The 25,797-nt window shown below is 45.0% G+C and overlaps 1 protein-coding gene across 5 annotated transcripts in view; it reads left to right on the forward strand.

Annotated features, from left to right (window-relative positions):
- OSBPL9 (oxysterol binding protein like 9) overlaps positions 1-25,797 on the forward strand; it is a 63,110-nt gene that overhangs the window by 5,613 nt on the left and 31,700 nt on the right. For 2 of the 5 annotated variants that reach the window (XM_072127765.1, XM_072127756.1), the window contains exons 2-4: positions 2,337-2,387; positions 6,691-6,769; positions 11,122-11,198. In XM_072127765.1, the coding sequence (XP_071983866.1) occupies positions 2,337-2,387; positions 6,691-6,769; positions 11,122-11,198 (207 nt within the window). Of the gene's footprint in view, positions 1-2,336; positions 2,388-6,690; positions 6,770-11,121; positions 11,199-14,015; positions 14,113-17,366; positions 17,388-25,797 lie in introns of those variants that run through there. The other 3 variants (XM_072127758.1, XM_072127764.1, XM_072127759.1) reach the window with 3 other exon arrangements.

Here is a 25,797-nt window from a genome sequence, read left to right on the forward strand (position 1 = left end):
CCACAATTGTGCTTAGGGATATCTAACACTCCCATGTGCCAGGACACGTACTCCACCCATTAGTGAGAACGGGACCCCCCAATCGGATTGCTGGGGGTCTGGTCTTGCTATCGTTGGTGTCCCAGCTCATAACTTACGCGATCAACCTGTGATCTCCTGTACAAGCGTAGGATAAAAGTTGGTAGTTGATAAAAGAAATTGTTGCACATTAGCTGGGGGTGTTATAAGACCACAAAGGAGCCTAAGCGTACAAGTCTGTGGTGTCAAAAGACTTTTTATGCTCTGGTGAATGGGGTCCAATTGCAGTCCTGACCAAGTCACCAAAAAATCTGTGTATTCGGGTCGTGAATGTGAGAGTCTTGGGGTCATAGTGTGGTCCTATGCGCTAATGTTACATTAGGTGACACATTTTTGCCCGTGCAGTAATGGCAGAGACCAAAATCCCCCTTTGTCAAACAATCCCTTTATATAATAAAGTATGTCTTCCATGCACAAGGCACGTTCTACTGTCAGGAAAGCTAATGCCACGATGGTTTAGTAGCCCCGCAGTAGGCTCTACTAATCTGTGGGCTGGGGGGATGATGAGACATTATGGGTAACAGCACATGGACAAGATTAAGCTTGGCGTTTAATCAGAAGAGCGCTGATGCATGGGAATGAACTATCGCTCTCGGATTGTGTAAATGCTAGAGCCAGAGTCTGGACTTCTTATTATTATGCTCTAGTGATCGAGCGTCTTGGGTTTTAACCTCTTGTAAGAGACTGGGCCCAATTGTGTGTGATGCAATAATGGATGCGATCCGGAGTACATGTCACTACTGTCTACTATCCTATGATACTGAGATACTGAGAGAGATGGCGCTGCTGTTCTGCATGCAATCTGGGACACCTGTCCATATGATGCAAGGAGCCCCATCCTAAACTGGTCATAGGCCACGGCCGTGTGACTCTAGGCTCTTCACCCACTGCTCACAGCGCTGGCCAAGCATCTTGGCAGTCTTATTCAAAGTTCATGGAGTGGATGACTGACCTGCTGCACTGATTTAAGTAACCACCATCATGTTAGATTGGTTATGACCACCTTGGCAGCATATGATGGATCTATAGGTTATCTTGGCATTATTGGGTGGGTTGTATGGGGGGGGGGGTTTGGCATTCTATTCCTATGACAGCTGCGGGTCTGTCTCAGGATCCAAGGCCGATCATGCAGTTAGAGTTAGGAAATATGCACATACGTTTTACAGAATGGGACACGGAAAAACACTTCCAGACCCAAGTCACAAGCCTCTCACTCAGCCAAACCAGTACTGCACTCGGGAGACCCAACACTGGACCCAACCAGGTCCACACAGCGCTGTCTACAGTTGGGATGTTCCTTCTGGAATAGATAAACTGGTTATACATTATTATAATAATTATTTCTTACATTATATTACCATAAATATATGTATATGATAGATATACATCATGTTATTAGGCTTCTTGAATGTCATGCTTGATTGTAAGGGGGGGGCGCCTTACAAGATAGCTAAATGAGGCATTGTTTTCCTTGTTCCATCCTGGTCGAGTGTATTTGCATATTTCCCAGAATCCCCTGGGGGGCCATCATTGACTATAAGGAGGGCTTAATTGACAGTCTCCATAAGGAGAGCTCTTACTTCCTGACCGCAGTTACATCTGTAATGAGGCAGACCGATAGACCTGCAGTACAATAATAGTGAACTATATACTATGAACGATCAGACCCTCTTGGGGTTCAAGTACCTCTTTTTTCTGTATTTTTAACCCCCCTAAGTGCTCTGTACACAGCATAATAAAAAAAAAAATTTTGTGAAAGGATTGGGGAAAAATAACTGGAAAGAAAAATGGAATTGGACATGAGCGACAAGGGGTTAATGGGTCATCAATATCTGATGGTCTTTTATCTGATAAGCTGTTCCCATCATCATCTCTACAGAGGACAGTGCTGGAATCTCCATCCGCTGTGCAGTGGTCACTATGGGGTACTGCAGCTCAGCTCCTGTAAGGGGAGAGGAGGTGGGGAGATACTTGTAGTGACAACCGCGGTGATGACGTGTGACTTGCACACGGGTTGTCGCTGTCTCCACCATGCTGCTTCATTTTGTTATTGTTGTTGTGAACCTTGTCGGTCAGATCACGTGGATTTTAGTTTTCTCTGCTGGAGGATGCATTAAATATTTTATGTAATCTTCGTTGAAGGGGGTGGGGGGGAGTAAAATTATGCTATGCAAAAACAGACCTAATGCATTCTGAGGTTATAAGGTGGAAGTGATTAAATCCGTACAAATAATTGAAATTTTCTCGTTCCTTTACAGTCTAAAGACAAGATGATGAGAGGGTCTCGGCGTGGCTGTGTCCGTCTCCGAGTAAGTACAGTCACCTTTTAGGATGTTGTTTTGTATATTGTTTTCTCTGGCACTGTGAACATGATGTACCATATATACTCGAGTATAAGCTGAGCTGAACATAAGCCGAGGTACCTATTTTTAACAAAAAAAACCTGTGAAAACCTATTGACTCGAGTATAAGCTTAGGGTGGGAAATGCATTGGGGTCAGCCTGTGCCCAAAGTATATAGCCCGGCCATTCCCTCAACCAAAAAGACCTTAGTATATATCCAGCCAGCCCTCAACCAACTCCCTAGTATAAGCCAACAATCCAGCCCCCCGTATATAGCCTTCCTCCTGCCCCCGTATATAGCAAGCATCTGACCCTGGTAGCACTTGAAAAAATAAAGTCAAACCTTTCCGGCGTCCCCACTGGTCTTCTCCTCTTCCGTTGGCAGCGGAAGGTCCCGGCACGCACTATAGTGTCAGCAGCAGCAGCTGACGGCCTAGTCCGCATGACTGGCATCCTTATTTAGCGCATTTAGGCCTTGTTCAATTGTGAGTAGTCATCGGTGTTTTAGCTTATCTCACACGGACCACAAACAGTGGACAGCGGACCCAAAATTTGCAGCCAGTGAAATATTGGCCCAGATATTGCAAAGTGCACCACATTGTATAATAGTGTCACACACACTTAGTTAATCTGGTCTGTTTTCCAGATGTGACACAATTGCGCCTTTTATTTCTTGGTGCACTTTCAGTCTACACCGCGCCACATAACTTTGTCGGATTCTAGACATAAATGTATCTCAAACAACCAATAGGCACTGCCCACGCTCCTTTAGGTGCACAGTTTTCAAAAGTGTCGTACACAATGCAACCGCGACACAATTGCAGTGCAGAAATGTAATAAATACACGTTTAGGATCCAAAGACCTTGTTTTTAGTGCAAACGTAGACGGAAGCTGCCACAGATAAAATATATCTGGGCCATTGCCTTATACTTTTGCTGTTGAGACCTGTGTCCTAACCTTCTGATGGGGCAACCTGCCCTCCTATAGGAGTGAAACGATAGGATTTTTTTAAGACCAGGGCTTCTTGGGACTGCAGAAGGAGCAGGTTGGTGTGGACAGGGCTGGACTATCATTGGAGCTCCTGTTCCTGGTGGGAAACTACAATGATAATCCAGATTTCCCCTCCTTCTGGTGTCATAATTATTATTATTGAAAGCTCAGGAAGAGCAAGGAGCAATAAGTTGCTGATGAAATAGCTGTGTCGGCAACATGTAATGAATAAGTGGGTTTCACCATCACTGACCTATAAAATCGGAGCATGAGATCAAATAAATTTGTAGAATAAGTAAAAGTGAGTAAATTGCATCTTCTGCAGAGACACTTCCCTTAATGACAGCTAGGTGGCAGCACTTCCCTCTTGGTTTTCCTATAGAGAAAATCTCATGTCTATGTTAGAAAGCTGCAGGAAGTTTTTATACAAGTTTGGAGTGTGCACTGCCTTAAAGGGAACCTACCATCAAGATCCAGGGGCACTTACTCATAGATCCCGCTTCGTTGGAATGTACCTTTAGAATTGTGAAAATCGACTGTATTTCCCGGTACATCTTAGGTTTTGTTCACATGGTGTGTTTGTAATGCATTTTTGAGTTCAATGCAAGCAGAAATGCTAAGAGGAGTTTAAATTTTTTTTAATATATATATATATATATATACAATATATATATATACCACAGCCTAAGGAAGTCAGATTGTTAAAAGAAAAGGGGAACACAAAAATACATTTTAGGGGGGAAAGGGAAAATAAACAAATAATATCCTGTTCTTCTGTCTCCGTTGTCTGTTATTGTTCTGGTTCGTGAGGATTTGGGGATCAGATTATCGCGGGTCTCTGTGTATCAGACCTCAATCAGTTTGCTATTCTATAGATATCTCATCACTATCATAAACCTGGAGCGCCCCTTTAAGCCTGGGTTGTCTTCTTACCCTTTCAGTTAGATGTTGTTGTTGTTCGATCTTTTGCTGAATCACATCCTGACATGGAAGTCGCTGTAAATCATTGTATGATTACGGGGAAACTCTCTGCCCTGACCTCAGCAATCTCCATGGTTTCTGCATGTTTTTCAGATGACTTATGTACTTGTGAGAATTCTCTCTACTATGGATGGTACACAATTATTATAATCTATGTATAACAATCCTTTTCTCACTCTCTCCTTCATGATAAACCAGGGACATTACTCATAGATCCAGCCACTGTGACTGTGGTCGTCTTCTTTTATTTGTGTTATCCATGGCCTCCTTCCTTCTAACATCAACTTTTGTAATTATGTTAATGAGTAGGGATTGTTACCCAAGCCCCTCTGTGCTGTAGCTTCACAAGCCATTAAACTGTGCACAAGCACTTCTCCTCCTCCCACGGTGTGCGATTACAGCAGGCAGAGGGAGGGGTGAAGTACTGAGGGAGTAGGGGGAAGGGAGATACAGTGTAACAGCCTGTGAAGTTAGGGTCTGGTAGCACCACCTGTGCCCTTTAGGTTCTGTAGCATTATTTTAAAAGTTGATTTCAGAAGGAAGGAGGCCATGGATAATAAATAGAAGAAGATTATCACGCTGACTGGTAAGTGTCCGTGGTTTATCCTGATGGTTTTTGATGGTAAATAATACAACATATTTAGTTAACCCCTTAACGACCCGTAACATAATAGCACGTCACGGGTCGGCTGCGGGTGCATGGAGAGGGCTCACGACTGAGCCCTCTCCATAACCTGTAAGTCTTTGCTGAATATCGCAGCAAAGACTTACCGGCAACAGATTGCTGCTGGTGGCTTCAAAAAGATGGCGGCGCATAGGTGCCGCCATCTTGTTGGAGATTGTTGCTCCTCCTAAAAATTATAGCATTGAAAACTTCATCAAAAGTCGCAAAATAACATACCACCCACAGCTCCGTACACCAAAGTATGAAAAAGTTATTAGCGGCAGAAGATCTTAAATTTTTGTAAATGTATGAAAACATTATAAAACCTATACAAATTTGGTATCCTCATGATCTTACCGACCCAAAGAATAAAGTAGAACTGGCATTTGGGGCGCTCAGTGAAATCTGTAAATTTAAATTGCATTTTACCAGAATTTTTTTCCCCTCTTCCCAGTACACGGCACGGAATATTAAATACCGTCACTATGAAGTGCAATTTGTTACGCAGGAAAAAAAGCAGTCTTGTAAAAAGTTTTTTGATTTGTGGGGAGTGAAAAATAAAAACGAAAAAACAAAAAAAGGGCGAGGTCCTTAAAGGGTTAAATCGAGGGATGTATTTTATGAGCCAAAGATTTATTAAGAACGTTAATGATTTAAATAAAAACATAGGGGGCGCCGGGTTCCTAGTGCAGATTATCCATGCGGGTCGTGTAGAGCAGTGATTTTCAACCTGTGTGCCGCGGCACACTAGTGTGCCGCGACACATGGTTGAGTGTGCCGCGGGGAAAGTTCCCCGAACTATGGTGCCCCTGTGTAGCGCTGCCGCCGCGCCCCCGTGTTTTCGCCCCCATACTTACCTACAAGCCCCGCCTCGGCGATCCGCCCATCTTCTGTTGCTCCTGCACCGCGCGGCCCATATCACGTGACTGACGCGACCTGATGTCAGGTCGCGTAAGTCACGTGACCAGAGTCGCGCGGTGCAGGAGCTACAGAAGGTGAGCGGATCGCCATTAGGAGTGAAGGTACGCGGAAGAAGACATCAAGGTGGCCTCTAGGGCCTTTTAATTAGTAAAGGGAGGCAGCTAGGGGCTCTTTATTAGTAAAGAGAGGCCGCTTGGTGCTCTTAATTAGTAAAGGGAGGCCGCTAGGGGTTTTTTATTAGTAAAGGGAGGCCTTTTATGACTGTTTTAGTGTCATTTTGTGCTATTTTGGTTGGTGGTGTGCCCCAGGATTTTCTAAGTATAAAAAGTGTGCCGCGGCTCAAAAAAGGTTAAAAATCACTGGTGTAGAGGTTTGGTCCGGTATGCAGATTTTAGTATGGAAACTCCACAGCGTGTGATCTCCAGAGATGGGGAAAGCCGGTGGGTGCCGGGGCTGAAATTGCAAAAATAATAAACTTGAGGTTTTTAATGAATTTGAGACATTTCCCATCTAGTATCCTTTGCTCCTCTGTGCCGGGCCGGCGTTCATGCGTCGCTCTTAGATTTACTGTATAATTGCAGGTTCCTTCCCGTCTCCGTGCCCCCCCCTCCCCTCCTCCTGGCTGCTGTACTGCAGTGCTGTAGTAATACCGTATGTACTGCTGATGTCACTGCTGCCCCGCTCAGCTCTCTCTGCTCTGCTTTGTTCCACAGGGGGCCGTGATTGGTATCGACGACGAGGACGACAGCACCTTCACCATAACAGTCGATCAGAAAACCTTTCATTTTCAGGGTGAGCATAAATCTTCCTGCCTGTGTGTGTGAGTGTTGTGCGGCCGGTCCCTGGTGCGCTGCTGGGATGGGATAGCGCGCTCTGCGGTGGATACAGACGGACTCACAGAAGCCGATGCTGCCTGGTGCCGGACGCTCTGCCATGAGGAGTTTTCTGGGGAACGTTCCTCCGGAGCCTCTGGACGGGATACAAGCCGAAGGAGCTGGGCTTTTTTATCTTGTGTTGCCTTTTTAAGGTGGAGTTTTTCTTGGAGACTTCAAGGTTTTTTTTTTAAATTTTTCTTCTTTCCCTTTTTCATCCGCACTCCTTGTCACCATCTCTCCTCTGCTTTTTACTAACCATTCCCGATCATCCCTTCACAAATCAATGCCTTCTATCACTGCTATGTTTCGGCACTGCATGCTGTGGCTGAACCGTAGAAAGGGTAAGATGTGACTCTGGCTGTACCCCCAGCGCCTTACACGGGTGACTTCTCCTCTGTGGGAATGTGAAATATTACTGAATGCTCTTATTGTACTTGGAAATTCAATGTCTTCCCCTCCGGTTATTAAACGACACTCCAGCTCATGAGGTTCTGTGTACGCAGGGGGTTTGGGACCCATTTACCTTTCATTATAATCTTGCATTATGACCATTGTTATTACTGCATTGATTTAAAGGGGAAGTCTCAACAACTACAAACTCTTTGCATCATTCCAGAGCAGACCATGACGATATTTTTGGGAACCAGTATGATAATTAGACTTGGGCTACATTCACGTATTCTCACCGGGCTATAGCCGTGCCAGCATACAGGATGCGCGCTGGAGTGGAGGAGGGTTGAGCTCTGCTCACCCCTCCCCTCTCCATAGGGATGCACGGCCATATGAACAGGGAAATATTAAACCTGTTGTATCTTCTCCCCATGTGTGGCGCAGCACCGGATTGGCGCCCTGAGCCTATTGCCATCTGTAGGGACGACTATACGGCTGCAATCTTGTGACTGTATATACGTCCCCACAACGGCCGTGTGAAAGGGGCCTTAGGGGGTTGGTCCTAGACTGAAGGAGGCAGCTTGGTGCCGCACACCCGACAGTACAATATCCTAAATAGGATATTGGGCACAAAAATTGATAATCCTCATTATTCTAGAATGCAGTGGGGCTCAAGCAGTAAAGCGACACCTATTAAAAGGGTTGTCCGCAGGTTGAAAAACATGGCTGCTTTCATGCAAAAACAACGCCACCCCTGGCCTTAGGTAATGTGTGGTATTGCAACTCAGCTCTATTCATCTCTATGCATCTGAGTTGCAATACCGGCACAAACCATAGTCAGTGTTGGCGCTGTTTTCGGAAGAAAGCGGCCATGTTTTTTATCCTGTGGACAACCCCTTTAATAGGTATCTCTTCACTGCTTGAGGGCCTCCATGATTCTAGAACAATGAGAGTTACCAGTTTTTGTGCCTAATATGCTATTAAATGCTGTAAAAATGATTGACCAAAGAGGTGGAGAAGGTAATGGATCCACTCTGACATTTATGTCATGTCAGCAGTCCTCATAGGAAAGCTTTAATATTCTGCAGCATCATATGTTATTCCAGTGCAACCATAAATGTCTTAAAGGAAATCTACCATCAAAATCCATCATGATCAACCAGGGACACTTACTCATATTTGGCTTATTCCTAAAAATAGTTTGATTTGGTTTCCTATTAACACTTTACTTACATTTGGCACAATTAATAAGGCTCTGTTCACCTTTAAAGGAGTTGTCCCAAGTTTAGAAGGTATCAGGATAGGGAATAACATGGTGATTGGTAAGGATCTGATTGCTGGGGCCCCATTCTCAGTAATGGTGGAGCGGCAGCCCCCTGTCCTGTTTTGACATACAGGTAATGCCCGCTTATCTGGTCTGTGTACTGCGAGGGATCCGGACAGGGTCAGACTGAATGAATATAACTGTAGATCCATGTAACTACGCTGTATCATTTGAGCCTTTTTATAGCTTTGTATATTTTGGCTTGTGTAGCTGGAATGTTCTGCCTCCTCCCATCAGCCCAGCATAGCGCCACCCCATCCAAAATTACACTCTAAATCTACACAATACCAATGAAAAAAATCCACTCCGCATTGAAAAATCTCAAGCTCCTTCCAGTAACTCATCCAGTAATTGCCATTTTTAACATTTAGTGATCTTGTCTAATTCCTGATCAGTTAAAACAAAGACCAAGCAGTTTCAAGATGCCTCAAGCTTCACCCCATCCAACTAAACGGCTCCCCTTTACCTGCAGGACACATACTAATGAGTGGTAGCCTTCATTACTGCGCTTCAGGATGATATTGATTACCCTCCCCCACCCACACAAACTCATACACGTAGCAACCCCTTAAAAAGAAATGTGACCTCAAAATCCTTGTAATAAACCAGGGACACTTACTCATTGATCCAGGCACTGTGGTAATCTTCTTATATTTGTTATCAATGGCCTCCTTCCATCTAAAATCAACTTTATAATTATGATAACGAGCCAGAAGGGCTCTGGGGGTGTTACCAGAGCCTCTCTGTGCTGTAGCTTCACAGACTGTTATACTGTCTCACACATTTTTGCACCTCCCTCTTTTTTCTGCCGGATGTAATCTCACACAGTAGGAGAAGGGGGGGGGGAATTGCTCCTCTAGAGTGTAACGGACAGTGAAGCTACAGCACGGAGGGGCTCCAGTATGCCCTCTAGAGCCCTTCTTGCTCATTGACATAATTTTAAATTTTAGAAGAAAGGCGGCCATAGATAACAAATATAAGAAGATACCATAGTTCCGAGATTGGTGACACAACAGGTGAGTCAACTTGCAGTAAAAGGAGAATATAATTTTTGTGGCTCTGGCCTCCCCCTGTATCATCATTCTCTATGAGCCCCATCATGTGGTGTTACATCTCCCCTTCCCTCATCTACATTCTGCAGGAGATTCATTGATCTGTTGCTTTATCCTATGGAGTCAGTCGCTGATTCTTATGTATTTGGGTTAGTGTAATGACCTCGCTCTGGGCCAGCAAACATTGCCATTAATCACAGGTAGCAAACCAGATTTATTAAAGGATATCTACCACCAGAATGAAGGATTGTAAACCAAGCGCACTGACATACTGGTGTGTGTCCCCTCTGGCCGGATCCACTCTTTGTATATCTTCTTCTGCACTTGTTTTTAAGAAATAAAGGATTTTAAATATTATGCAAATGACCGGAAGGGGCTCCATTGACATCTATGGACCCTGGAGCCCATCTGGTTCATTTGCATAATTTATAAAATTATGGTTTGTGCAGGTATTGCAACTTGGCTCCCTGCCCCGTACAGCGCTGCGGGATATGACAGCGCTATATGAATACAGCTTTAGTATTATTATTATTCTCTATGCAGCAATGGCAGCACTGCCCTTGGTCAGGTGTCAGGCTGTTTTTGGAAGAAAGGAGCCATGTTTTTCAACCTCAGGATAACTCCTTTGAACCTAGAATGTTGGATTAAAGTAATACAGAGCCAAAGATTAATTTTTTTTAAAAAAATCCTGTATTTCTCCTTAACAAAATACTGCAAAAATGTAAAAAAAAAACACAAAAAAAACTTTTTTTGCATTAAGTGCAAAAACCTGAACAAATGGCCTTGGAATGACAAATTAACCTGGCCCTAAACCAGTTAAAATCTATACTGAGCTCCACTTCTGCATGTGTGGCCTTTAATGGCACATGAGGCATCTACCACCAGGATAAAGGACTGTATGCAAATGAGCCTGAGGGGCTCCAGGCTCCATAGGTGTTAATAGAGCCTGGAGCCCCTCAGGCTCATCTGCATACACTCCTTCATCCTGGTGGTGGATTCCCTTAAAGACCTTCTGCCTGATAAGGAGGTCTATGCTCTGCAGAGTTGCACCTGTAGCTTTGGGGACTCACTTTTTCTCCGTGCAGACACAATACTATATCTGGGCCGCTGTGTTTTTGGGCAGATTTGCAAACATGGTGGAAATTTGGCGCAGTGCAGATCTGCCCCACAGCCCCTTCAGGTCAGGCCGTCGCCTCCTTTTATTGACTGGTGTAATATTGCAGCACTTTTTAGTCTTTTTCTTTTTTTAGGGCTTGTTTTTCCTTCTCGGCTATATAAAGGTGATGTACAAGTGTTTTGCATCAGATGAGGAGACGCGCAGGGACCTTGATCACATAAACAGTATCCAGCGTGTTGCATCATGGAGACCTTGTAACAATGTGTTGTCTTATCTGGTGCTGATTGATTTCATTGTCCTGTTCCTGTTCTGGTGAAGTCCTCCCCCTGCGAGGTCTCTCTAACCTCCTGAGCTGTACATTCATCTCTCACCATTCCTTCTCACAGCCCGAGATGCAGACGAAAGAGAGAAGTGGATTCACGCGTTAGAAGAGACTATCCTGCGTCACACCCTGCAGCTACAGGTAAGGGTTGTGTCACCTGTATGATTTTATTATGAATGTAGACCCATGAACAACATCTATCCTGTATATAGGATAAACCTACCCCGCTGGGACCTCCACCAGTCATGTGAAATGGGATCCTCCCGTCCATAATGTGTATGTGTGGCTATACCTCTGCATTCACTTCTAGAGGTCTAGCACAGCACTGGACTCTGTCAGGCTGGTGGAAGTTTGTTACACCCCATCATGTGGATTGGGAATATCAAGCTGATCAGGGTGGTGTTAGACTGCAGGGACCCCAAGTAAGCAGAGAATGGGGGGTCCTGTTCTCAGTAATGGATGGTGAAGTGGGTTGTTTATGCATTGTGTCACCCCATGAACGGAGCAGCTTGTATTCTGCTACTCCACACATTAGTGGGAAATGGAACCCTAAAATCTTATCACTGATCTGCTACATATAATGTAAATATTTACTAGAACCCTTTTAGGGTGTATCAGTAGCACCTGTGCACTACTCCTTCACCCATGGGCATCCCTGTTCTCCTCATCGGTGGAGGTCCTAAAGATCACACACTAAACAATTATACAAACCCTTTTTATTTGGAAGGGGGAAGTGACTAAATGTCATGTCTGTGAATCTCAGAGTACGCATTTTGTAATGTATAGTTGTACCTCCTTTTAGGAGGTGGGTTTAAGGGCTTTTCAATGATTTTGATATTGATGACCTATCACAATACGATTGGAAGCGGAACTCCCTCTGTATTGTACTTGATGCTGGGTATTGGACTTCATGGTCACATGGTGTGGCTGACCTATCCTGAGGGGATGTGATCATTACCAAAATTCTGACAATGACTCCTTTGTTCTTTAAGAGGTTATGTTAAGCCTCTGGTAACTGTTCATTTATTGCAAGACTCTGTTACGTGGTTTATCTTGTGTTTCTGGTCTTGTCCTCTAAGTTTGAGCTAATTTTAGGATTGTTGTCCAAGTCCTTGGCCTGTTGTAGTCACTTGATGTCCTTGTATCTCGCACATCTATACAATAATGTACAAGAAGCTGACGGGTTCCCGTGTCTTGGGTGTGCTATTGTTATGTTACTGATGACCTATGGTCACTTTCCATACTTTACACTGCAGCTCTGCTTGTGTATAGTAGCTGCAGAGCTGTGATGGACCAGGGGTAAGGAAGGACCGCGTCATTCTAGGATTTAGGGGAACAAAACCTCAAATTTGAGAGATTTTATCTTCTAGTTGCCAAATACTTTTTATGATGTAAATGGACGGTCAGAGGAAACTTGCACACATCAGACTTGTTGCAGAAATGTCTCTCGCCGTTGCTTTCACGTAATCTGAACGGATGGAGGATGTTGATGAAATTTGTGGACTCTTTACATAAGGACAGAGATATAGATGTTCTTGGTATTGCACTTTAGTCTGTAAAGTAGAAGCGGGTGTGAAATATCCTTTCTAGAATTCCCTCTTTTATGTGAAAACTCACTTATTACCTATAAAAAAAAAAATTTCTCTTACAAAAGTCACACGCAAAGCAAAATATGACCTTTCTATGCTCATTTGTTGGAGTCAATTTAGAGGCTGTGGCGGAAGAGTCACTTAAGACTCCCCGATCTTCTGTTCTGTAGCACCTAGAAACATGAAATTCTCATCTTTTATGCAGGCACCATGTATTCAGGTCACATCAGGATTGTGATTCTGTGATCTTCAGAACGGGAGATACGGGAATTTAAAAACCTAGCTGGAAATAGAAACTGCAGACCCAATTCCTGTTTATTTCTTTAATGGGTTTGTTCTGGTTCTGTACTAGTCTGATTTGAGCTGAAAGATGATATTTTTAATATGACACCAGCTGCATGCTTGTAAGTGCTAAAGTGTCTGAAGACACTCTCTCTGCAGCCTCTAAACATGACTGATCTCAGGCAAACATGACTCTTCTCCTGTCGCTTTGGAGGAAGTTTTTTTTTTTTTTTTTCTTTTTTTTTTTTTATGTGTTATTTCACAAGAGGGAAATCTAGAAAGGACATTTCAAACCTGACCTGAGAGGGCTGGTAGTTTTATGGGGTAAAAGCTAGTGACCAAGTCCCTTTCAAAGCTTATTTTGAGGACTTCCTCTTCAAAATCTGTTTCAAAAATCTCCCTGCTCTGCCTATTTGTTTTCAATGGAAGTCAGTAACAAAGCTTCATTATCTCTGTGTGAACATACTCCTAAAGGGACAACATGCAGAAGTTGGGCAGCATGCTGGCTCAGTGGTTAGCACTACAGCCTTGCAGCGCTGCGGTCCTGGGTTCAAGTTCCATCAACATCTGCAAAGAGTTTGTATGTTCTTTCAGTGTTTGCATGGGTTTCCCCCCCCCTGTGTCCTCTGGTTTCCTCCCACACTCCATAACATGTTGGTAGGTTGATTAGATTGTGAGCCCCATGGGTACAGGGTCCAATTTGGCAAAGCTCTGTGCAACACTGCAGAATCTGTAGGTGCTATATTAATAAAGAATTATTAATATTATTTATTAGGACTGTGTATCTATAGGAAATGAGGTGGAGGATCCTTCCATTTTGGTTTTGTTTCTTAGCGTGGGGTGTAGCGGAGGCTAGCGACGTCTTCCTGCTCGGAGATAACATTGGGTTAACACATCTGTAATTGTATCTGATGGCAGCGGAGGTCTGAGCGTGATGTGAATCAGATCTGGCATGTTCCCCAGTGTATTGCTAAACCGTGCACCGCGTCATGTGACCTGCGGGAGCCCAATGGGCTCTGATCTTGTGGATTTGTAAGCGACACCCCGTCCAATGGTTTGTGGGTGGGAGGCGAGCAGCAGGTCAGCACGACGTGCAGAGGAAGTAGCTGGATCCTGTAAGTATAAAGCATGCTACTCGCTGATGGGGATGTGTGATCACAATGGCGGAGGAAGGCTGCAGCCGTGTAAGTACCAGCAGCCATCATCGTCCTGTCATTGTTATCATGTCTGATACCCAGAGCTGGAAAATGGGGGGGCACCTGTATGTGTAATGATTGTGATGTGGAGCCACAGGAGGTCATACAAGGACACGAGGTGGAAATGCATTGTATGCTTACAGAAGAGGGGGAAGGGGGAAGAAGATGTGTACAAGTATCCTGCCTTCATTATTGTCTGCCTGATGGGGGAGGGAGGCTGCAAGCGCAGGGCACTAGGTTTAGGGTAAGTCCTTTTGTTGTAGTCATGTAACAGTCCTGTAACTTGGCTGCAAGATTATCAGTGTGTCTGTATAAGGTTATATTCACACTCTGCAGATGTGTCTCCACAGATACATGTGGAAAGGCCGCTGCAAAGGGAATGAGAATTACTAAAATCTCAACCTGCTGTAAAAGAAGAAGTTTGCCAGGGAAAGAGACCTGTGGGGTAGGTGTTAGGTAGCCGCAGCATGGCCATCGATGTGCTGCTTCTCACTCCAGTTCTCGGCACTAATGAAATCTGAAATCTCATGTCCCATGTGAATGTTCCTATGTGGGGCAATTCATGAAAATTCAAGCAGTCTAATAGTGTTCCTGATGGCACAGAGGGCGTTTTCTGCTGCTTTCAGTCTCGTGTGTCTGTGTGTAATCACACTGGTGACTATCCCTCTCTGTACAGGTCCTGTGTGTGTAATCACACTGGTGACTATCCCTCTCTGTACAGGTCCTGTGTGTGATTACACTGGTGACTATCCCTCTCTGTACAGGTCCTGTGTGTGATCACACTGGTGACTATCCCTCTCTGTACAGGTCCTGTGTGTGTAATCACACTGGTGACTATCCCTCTCTGTACAGGTCCTGTGTGTGTAATCACACTGGTGACTATCCCTCTCTGTACAGGTCCTGTGTGTGTAATCACACTGGTGACTATCCCTCTCTGTGCAGGTCCTGTGTGTGTGATCACACTGGTGACTATCCCTCTCTGTACAGGTCCTGTGTGTGATTACACTGGTGACTATCCCTCTCTGTGCAGGTCCTGTGTGTGTGATCACACTGGTGACGATCCCTCTCTGTATAGGTCCTGTGTGTGTGATCACACTGGTGACGATCCCTCTCTGTACAGGTTCTGTGCGTGTAATCACATTGGTGACGATCCCTCTCTGTACAGGTCCTGTGTGTGATCACATTGGTGACTATCCCTCTCTGTGCAGGTCCTGTGTGTGTGATCACATTGGTGACTATCCCTCTCTGTACAGGTCCTGTGTGTGTGATCACACTGGTGACTATCCCTCTCTGTACAGGTCCTGTGTGTGTGATCACATTGGTGACTATCCCTCTCTGTACAGGTCCTGTGTGTGATTACACTGGTGACTATCCCTCTCTGTACAGGTCCTGTGTGTGATCACACTGGTGACTATCCCTCTCTGTACAGGTCCTGTGTGTGATTACACTGGTGACTATCCCTCTCTGTACAGGTTCTGTGCGTGTAATCACATTGGTGACGATCCCTCTCTGTACAGGTCCTGTGTGTGATCACATTGGTGACTATCCCTCTCTGTACAGGTCCTGTGTGTGATTACACTGGTGACTATCCCTCTCTGTACAGGTCCTGTGTGTGATCACACTGGTGACTATCCCTCTCTGTACAGGTCCTGTGTGTGTAATCACATTGGTGACGATCCCTCTCTGTACAGGTCCTGTGTGTGATTACACTGGTGACTATCCCTCTCTGTACAGGTCCTGTGTGTGTAATCACATTGGTGACGATCCCTCTCTGTACAGGTCCTGTGTGTGTAATCACACTGGTGACTATCCCTCTCTGTACAGGTCCTGTGTGTGTGATTACACTGGTGACTATCCCTCTCTGTACAGGTCCTGTGTGTGTGATCACATTGGTGACTATCCCTCTCTGTACAGGTCCTGTGTGTGATTACACTGGTGACTATCCCTCTCTGTACAGGTCCTGTGTGTGATTACACTGGTGACTATCCCTCTCTGTACAGGTCCTGTGTGTGTGATCACACTGGTGACTATCCCTCTCTGTACAGGTCCTGTGTGTGTGATTACACTGGTGACTATCCCTCTCTGTACAGGTCCTGTGTGTGTGATCACACTGGTGACTATCCCTCTCTGTACAGGTCCTGTGTGTGATCACACTGGTGACTATCCCTCTCTGTACAGGTCCTGTGTGTGTAATCACACTGGTGACTATCCCTCTCTGTACAGGTCCTGTGTGTGATCCCACTGGTGACTGAGCTGCGCACATCCACTGGTGGCCATTATGGCGCCCCCTGATGTTGAGGCGTTGTTCTGCTGTAGTCATGGGATTGTGAAATGGGAAGTGACCTGTTGTTTATGTCGGGGCTCAGTCGTCTGTGTAATGATGACAGGTTTCCTGTGTATGTGAGTGTCACGCCTGCAGAGCAGGGAATATCACTACACGACACGTTAGGGAACGCTCTCCATACAATGACTGTACATACTGATGTGTGTATTATACAGTATGTACTACAGGATAAGCTTGTCTTGCTCTCCATTGCACTCCATAGCATAGAGGACCTCTGGGGGGGTTTTGGTAACCCCTCATGCTGGTGACAGGGGGTCAGGGTTATTAGACATGCAGCCCCTTTCCTATGGACACTGTTCCTAAACCATCTGGGTCACATATAAACTAATCCTGTGGCTGAATGCAGAGAAATCTGTGCTAATGATTAGTGTCATGCACCCGGGCCGTGAGGTTCAGGGCACCCGCTCAGTCAGGGTGCATACTGCTGGGTGCTAGAACAGACTCCCTACAAGTAACAGACACAACACATTGTACATGACTCACAGCAAACACTGCAAGTAATTATCAGCCAAGATTGTGGCCAGAACCAAGAACAGGAACAAGTGCGATGAATAATTGTTATTGTAGGAGACGTCTTCATCGCAGTTCTGGTCCTGGGCTCCTGTTACAATCAATAAGACCAATGTAATGGATCACTGGCCAGCGAAGGTCCAGCACGGAGGCAGCCGGAGGATGGCAGAACGGGTGCTCACCGGCCCTAGATCAGTTTTGGAGTGTAGGGTTCACTCACTAATGTGCTGTGTCCTCTGTAAGCCGCTCTCACATGGAGTCACATGCTCCTTCCTTTGTGAGGTCTGATGCTCCCGGCGTGTGGTTACGTCTCCCTCCTTGTTAGAGAACACATCCCCGGGTCAGCGCCTCTCCCGGTTATGTCTCTACCTTCTCTGGAGGGATCATGGTGGGCAGCTCTGAGGGGCAGGTGAGTACTTCCAGCCGTGTACATGTAATTTAGGCATATTGATACTAGTTAGAAGATGTCATACTGAACCATCCTATAGGAACCCAAAAGGGGGTTCTGTGGTCCCAAATGAATGCAGTGGCAGGTTGAGCTTGTGTCCTGCCGCTCCATTCCTTGTTTATGAGATGGACAGTCGGCTACACTATTCCGCACTCTCATAGACGCTGGTAGGAGCAGCAGGAAGCATGTTCAGCCTCCTGCTCCACTTAGTCCTGGGAACAGGACCCCTCTGTAACACATGCACTGTCAGAGGTCCTGAAGAGGTCCTATAGACGTATAGGTTCTACAATTCGGTGCTTTTGCTCTTTTTTTTTTTTTTAATGGTGTCTATAATTGAAGTTTGAACCCCCTTTCCTTATTGAGGGGGTCAGGCATAGCTAATGTTGTAGTCGTGTTCTTCTACACTAACACGTCTGTATTCTTAGGCGGCTTCTGCTTGAGTTTATCTGTTGAGGTTTGGGTTCATTCTGCAAAAGAGGATGTGGAAAAATGGACTCAACGCTCCTTACCTAAGAGAGTCCCAAGTACCTTCACCACACAGCGGTTGTGTTAAAGGGATAGTCCAATACACAGTATATACCTTAAAGGGATTTTCCAGTAAACTAGTAAAACCCTTGGGAAACGGGGGCCAAGACGGGTGAAGGGGTAGCATTTTTTTTTGTGCTGAAAGTTACATAGCTGGTTGGATTAGTGAAGATGAAGGAGGTGTTGGTGATGGCTCCTCTTCTAGAATGTTGTTGCCATTGTGTATTTTCTGAATATATTACAATATAACCGCCATATCATCCGCGCACTGAAACGCTAACCGCTGACATTGAGCGGCAGCACAAGCGGAGGGACATTGTGTACAGCCATCCGCAGCACATTACCAAGCTGCCAATTATCATCACAATTATAGATTTGTGCTGCTTGAAGAAGGGGCTCGGCACGCGGCCAGGATGCCAGTCTGAAGCTGGGGGGTAGGGGGGGGGGGTTCTGAAAAGATTTGAGTCAAAAACAGGGACTTTATGTGCTTTATGTGCTGATGATCATAATAAAGACTGATTCCTAAGAGTCTGAGATCCCATCCGGAACGTATTCCATATGGAGGGAGTCCATGCGATCCGGCAAATGTAACTCTGCATCTATCTCCTAAATATTATCCCCCCCCCCCCCCCCTCATTATCCCCAAAAAAATATAATAAATGAAACTTGTAACATTGAATGGATCAAACACTTAAAGATGTGACGCTCTGATCTGGATGTGCTCTGTGTACAGACCTGTATAGACCGTCAAATCAGCGCTGCAAACTTTATGGAGCATTTATGCAGAACAGGAATATAAATGGTATTCCATACAATTCTATAAAAACGCTGTAGTCTAATGCATAATATAATTACATAACCTGATAATGTAACCAGCCCGGGATTATGGAACTAGCAAGTATATGGATGTACAGGAAGAACCAGGACCCCGGCCTCACCACTGCACCCACCACTGCTTTCTGTATTTCTATGACAATTGCTATGTAATCTACTGATACAATGTTCTTAGTAGATTGTTGCTGCTATTTTGGCTATTAAACAAACATACATGTTTAGTTTTGACTGTTGATACAGGTCTGTCTCCATTACACGTTCAGATCTGAGCATCACAACTCTTTCATTTGTTTTTTAAAGGAAATCTACTATCAAAATCCATCACGATAAACCAGGGACATTACCCACAGATTCACGCACCGTGACTGTGGTAGTCTCCTTCTAAAATCAACTTTTATAACTATGCTAATAGCCAGGGCCCCTCCTCAGCATGGCCTTTATCCTTCTTAAATCAACCCTCATGCTAATGAGCCTGAAGGACTTTGTTTGTTTGGTTTGGGCGCTACCAGATCCCCTCTGTGCTGTAGATTCACAGGCTATCACACTGTCCACCCCAGCACTTCCCTCCCCTCCCTCTGTCTGCACCCCCTGCACATTGTGCAGGCGCACTTCTCCCCTTGTGAGAGATTACAGCAGCCAGAGGGAGGGAAGTACTGGGGGGATATAATGCTAAGAGTTAGGCATTCACATTACCGCAAGGGTGCCTTCAGCCATGGGTCTCTGACCCAGCTCTCCCTCTTCCCACTTGGGTTCATTAGACTAGTAATCCTTATGACTTGGCTCTGTTTTTGTCTACATCCTAGGGGACTTTCCCTGTCATTTGGTCTTTTCACTGTGCTCTGTTTGATTGATCTATTCCAGTCTTGTCCTGGACCTTGTGCAATACTGTTATGCCATTATTTTGGACGTTTGGATTTGACCTACCATATCCTCTCAGGACGGGGATCAGGCACAGTTTTTAGGGCTTTAGTCTTATTTTGCTATTGTGAGGGCATTGCATTCACGTATTTTTGTATTGACCTGTGGCTGTGTGTGGGTCTCGCATATATAACCGTGACCCACCTTGTTGTGCTTGTATGTGTGTTTGTACACTTTTAAATGTTTTTATCTTGTATGTGGGAACCTGTTTGCCTATATGGCACAATAAAATTAATTGATTTTTCTAGCCTTTACACACTTGCTCTTTTCTTCTTGTTTTTGCCATTACCGCAAGGGGGGTGTATATACGGCCGATGTACGTCCCCCATAGACGCCAATGAGCGCGCGGCGCCCTACGGGAGCGGTACGGTGCCGCACACATGCGGCACTGTACCGCTCCGTACCCCATGAAAAAATAGGACATGTCGTATCTTTTCAGGGCATACGGCGCAGTGCGCCATGTATCCCTATGGAGAGGGGCGGGGGTGAGCAGCGCTCTCCCCCTCCTCCTCTCCCCGCGCGCTGCCGTGTGCCCGCCGAGCTACGGTACGGCTGGCACTGGTCGTGTGAATCCAGCCTTAGTAGGAAGGATTATGCCGTGATTTTGGGTGGAATGGATGGTCACCGGATCCTTGGGACTTCGATCTGTAGACACTGATTATACATCATAGATTACATTTCGTCTTTAGTTGTGAGATTGCGTTTGCCTCTAGTTTCTGTTTTGGCCCCAAATTTTTGGTGAACTCCTTTTAACTACAAGGGGTATTGTAATCCTCCGCACCCCAGGATGACTCTGCTTTATTCTATCACAAGGAATTGGAAACTACAGATCATCGTATCTACATCCCCGTTCTGTCCCATCGCACTTCCCAATAGACGTCCATATTCATAGTTTGCTGATGAATATGAGGGTCTTTCTTATGTTATTTTTTTCCCACAAATCCACGGCGCCTGACGGAGCGACCTCCCAGCTGTCCCACATATCCTCGCTCACGTCCACAAGCCAAGCAGCTTTGCAGCAATAAACCTCCGTATGGATGGATGGCGATACACCGCATCCCTCGCAATCCATAACCAGAGCAGCTTGTCCTCAGCAATGGAGTCAGATACACGGCCTCATGTATTATTTACCAGGGATAATGGCCGCAGCTGCTTACAAGGCAAAGCTGGGAATTTGCATAAGGTTTCAGTAGCATCTTAAAGGGGGATATATATATTTTACTTGAAAACCCTGGGGGAAAGTTAAAAATTTTAAATGCACTTGCCTTGATCTGGCTCTGTGTTTCCACAGGGCAGCGCCAAAGCTTACTGTACAATTTGCTGCGTTTCGGCTTAGTTGGCCATCGTTTATCCACAGTGATGGTCAGAAGTGACGTCACCCTTTGCCCTCCTGTGCCCGTAGATATGTGCCTGTTATCACTGGGCAGAGGAGACCAACCATATGTAAATCAATTCATTCTAAGAGCGCTTGAGCGGTCTTAAAGGGGTTGTCCAGAGGTTGAAAAACATGTCTGCTTTCTTCCAAAAAACAGTATCACAGCTGACAATGGAACAGTAATGCAGCTCCGCTATATAGAAATGAATGGAGCTTAATTGCAATACCAATCCCTAGCCATCAGGAGAGGAGCTGTTATATGGATGAAAGTAACCATGTTTTGTAACCTCTGGACAACCCCTTTAAAGATGTGGACTTCACCTCTGGGACCTTTCTTAAAAACAAGAATCAGAAAACCTAATGGAGATATGTCTAGGGATGCTGGAAATTGTGGTGTTACTGCAGATTGCACAAAGTTTGCAATTTAAAGGGAACCTGTCATCAGAAATTGGCCTAATAAACCACTACCAGAATATTGTCAAGCAGTGTAACACCTTTTTTTTGTCGACCAACTTGAAATTACATTTTTCAGATGATACCACCTACTGGGCCATGAAAGAAACAAGATCTAAAAGGTAGGCAACTGCTTGGCAACACACTGGTAGTGGTTTATTAGGTCAATTTCTGCTGACAGGTTCTCTTTAACTATGTCATAGAGCAGACCAATTGGAATTAATACATATGATTTGTCTTGGACTGTCCAGTATATTGCTCAGGTTTATCACTGCCACAAAGTGTTATCTGCAGGCAGCATGAGGGTTGTGTGTGTTCTTGTTTTGTTTTCCATTCTGCATTTCCAAGATGTTTCTTATTCAATCCATAAATTTATGAGGCAGCCGGTGCACTTGGGGCTTGTCCTTGGCACCCAGAGCACTGCTGTTCCCGCCTAGATTACTTCCTTCTGCTTACAGTGTGGCCCCGTTCTTCCCATATGACAAATCCCCTTCTCCCCTGACGATTAGTGTAGCGGTGCACCAACTGCCTCATTAGCATATGGATTAAAAGGAGAATTTCTCAGAAACCACATAATAAACCTAAATATTACAGGTATTTTTTAGGACCTGCTGCCAGAAGATTATAATTTTGGGGAGATGTTCGACTCTTTGAAGGTTGGGCCTGTCTGCCTGTAAGGCTACATTCACACTGCCGTTGCCCGCCCGTACCGTACCGTAGCGGGCAACGGCAGTGTACGGGGAGAGGAGGAGGAGGTGAGCGCAGGTCACCCCCGCCCCTCTCCATAGCAACCTATGGCGCACGGCGCCGTATTACGGGAAAAGATAGGACAGGTCCTATCTTTTTCCCGGGTACGGAACGGTACGGTGCCGCACGTGTGCGGCACCGTACCGCTCCCGTAGGGTGCCGTGCGCCCATAGAAGTGTATGGGGGACGTATATCGGCCGTATATACGTCCCCCATACGTTCGTGTGAATATAGCCTAAGGCTATCAATATCTGCTTATTGGGGGATTACACCTAGTTCTACAGTCCTAAGCTGTGAGCACTGAGCCACAAGCAGTTGACTCTGTGATCTGTGGCCAGAAGCTGCGGGTAGTTGTTGCAGGGGTTGAGTCTGACCTTTCCTAAATCACATATTAATGGCGTCCCTGAGGACAATCCGTCAATTAAAATTCCATTAACCTCCCACGTACATCACAAAATGTTTCCCAACGCATTTCACCCCCCGTTCTTGTTAATGTCTTTATCAGAGTAATGTCCCGGGGTCACAAGCTCAAGGATCACCTTTCAGGTGTATAAAAGGCGCCACTTTTTGGGTAGACAGGACAGGAATTCCTTTTCTGGCTTGGGGTCTGGTAATAGAACTCCTTCTATTGTTTCTCCTTGTACCTGGCAGGAGGGCACATTCTGGGCACCTGAGGCTTTTATCAGAAAGCTTTTAGAAGGTGAGCTTGTATTTCTTGGCACGGACGTCACACGGATCCCACATCACAACAACTGGGCCCTTCACAAATACTTGATTCATCTCTCCCGAACTCTTGGCAGGAAAAGCTGATGTTCTCTCCAATGTTCCCACTAAGCTAATTTAGAGAGAAAAGGGTTAAATAGTCAATCCAATGAGTACCCTGCTATGTACCACTCAGCCCCTACCTCCAGGCCCGGCCGCTCCTGCCAAGTTTGTGGCGCACAAAGTTTAGAAGAAAAACATAGTGAAGAAACGCGTCGTACGGTTGTTCTTGCCAGATTTTGGTAAGGAGACATTTCTATGTTTTGGGGTTTGTTTTTTTTACTATTTTTATAGAATCGGCATCATAGTAAAGACCCCTGGAACATGCGGCCAATGACTCTTACAAAGATTTAGCCAACCCCCACTGATTGTGGGGTACTGCACCTGGCAGACAGCTCTGCCCATAGATTTGCAGGCCCTCTTTAAAGGGGTATTTAAACAGACAAGTTTCTTATATGTACCCAGTATAACAAAATAACACATTCTCTAATTCACTGTTATTAACAGATATAAGTCCAACCTGTCTCTATCAGTACTGGTGTACACAATTTTGGCTGCCCCCGGACCCAACCCTGGATCTTATGAGTTTAGGGTCAGCTGACATATTGTTCTTCTGTCTTGCCCCCACCCCTGCATTCCAGGATGAGCTCACACACACTGACTTCCTGCTGGCACATGAAAGCTACAGACAGAAGTTCTTTATCCAGGGGAGGGAGGCACAGCAGTGCTGACAGTATGTGTTATAGGTGAGATATAGCAGCGCCGTGTATGTTATGACTGTGATAATAGAGCTGAGAATGTCATGTGTAATGTGCATCTCATGGATTTGATTATTTCTCATCTCTCTTTTACTGTGTGTCAGATACTATTACAATGTTCAGAGGCTAAATGAAAGTGTAGATAAACCTGTACCCTGATAATTTAAGCACATTGTCCGCTCACAGAACTAGATGGATCATAAAGTGTCTACTTAGAGAGTCCACACTCTGGAATCTTACACTGACCCATCACCGAGTGATGGAAGCTAAACGTCCAATAAAACGAAGTGATATTGTAAAGTAAGGGGTTAAAAATGACCTTTATTGCGTAAAAATTTGACTTTTCTTTCATGGGTAAACCCCTATAACAATCTGGATATGTCAGGAAAACCTCTGTAGTCAGGAAAAGCGACATTTTTCTGCTTTGTAGAATGAGAATCACTTCCCAGTACAGTACCGGGGATCCATTCACACAGGGCATTAATGCGTCTGTACATCTAGCAGAACCGGTGCAGCTGGTGACTGGACCTCTCTGGGTATAAACCAGTGATAACCTCTGGTTACATCTCATCTACCTTTTAGCTCATATTCTGCTGTTCTGCTACATTGTATCTGTGTGTTCTGCTACATTGTATCTGTGTGTTCTGCTACATTGTATCTGTGTGTTCTGCTACATTGTATCTGCGTGTTCTGCTACATTGTATCTGTGTGTTCTGCTACATTGTATCTGTGTGTTCTGCTACATTGTATCTGTGTGTTCTGCTACATTGTATCTGTGTGTTCTGCTACATTGTATCTGTGTGTTCTGCTACATTGTATCTGCGTGTTCTGCTACATTGTATCTGTGTGTTCTGCTACATTGTATCTGTGTGTTCTGCTACATTGTATCTGTGTGTTCTGCTACATTGTATCTGTGTGTTCTGCTACATTGTATCTGTGTGTTCTGCTACATTGTATCTGTGTGTTCTGCTACATTGTATCTGTGTGTTCTGCCACATTGTATCTGTGTGTTCTGCTTGTACTTCCTGTATTATGGTTTTATAACCTAAAAATACATATGACTGGCAGATTGAGCTCCTCATTGTTATACGTATATTGAAGGGTGGCTTTTTTTTGGGGGGGGGAGGGGGTTTGTAAAATTTTAGCGGAGAATAGCGGATGTAATAGAGACATGTATGACACATCATTTATGAGCTATGTAACTATTGCAGCCTATTACAGCCTCTGGTAGCTGGAAACTTCTACATATTATATTATATGGTAATGTAACACTGTTTCCACCATATTCAGGCACTGATGACAACCCTGTACATGAAGTCATTGCCCGTCCGGTGCACACCAGATGACACCCCCGCTGACCTGCAGACGTGACACTAGCAGGGATGTGAAGCTGTGTGGCCCGGGCATGTTTACTGTAGTGACTCGGCCTTGCAGCTACTCCAATGATAACTTCATGTACATAAATTATATACAGCCTGCAGTGTTTCTAAATACAGTGCTGAAATCTACCAATTGAGAGTCCAAAAATAGAAAGCAGTTGCATTGATTACATTATGCTTGTGGTTCTGTGATCAAAGATACAGGCAGTGTACAGTTAAAAATGCAGGAATTGTAATTTTAACTGTCCAGTTCTGTAGATCACAAAACCAAAACCCTGATGTGGTCTGAAAGATGAGAATCTTCTCTTTAATATGACACCAAAATCATCTTTCTAGGTGCTATAGAATGACACAAGGGGCGTTTGAAGCGACACTCCCCCTGCAGCCTCCAAACTTGACTCCTCTCAGCAAAAATATGACTCTTCTCTGCAAATTTGCATATGGCTTTGGAGATTTTTCTTAAAATTTAAAAGTAAACAGATGAGATTTCATTAAAAAAAATAGGTAATTTTAGAAAATACATTTCATCCTTAGTAGGGTGAAAACTGGTGACATTGTCCCGTTTAACCCCATTAAAAGGGGTGTCCCATCACATCAGTTTGTGGGTATCCCAGTGGTGG

The sequence above is a fragment of the Engystomops pustulosus genome, chromosome 10, assembly GCF_040894005.1.
Source record: "Engystomops pustulosus chromosome 10, aEngPut4.maternal, whole genome shotgun sequence".
NCBI classification, from domain to species: Eukaryota; Metazoa; Chordata; class Amphibia; order Anura; family Leptodactylidae; genus Engystomops; species Engystomops pustulosus.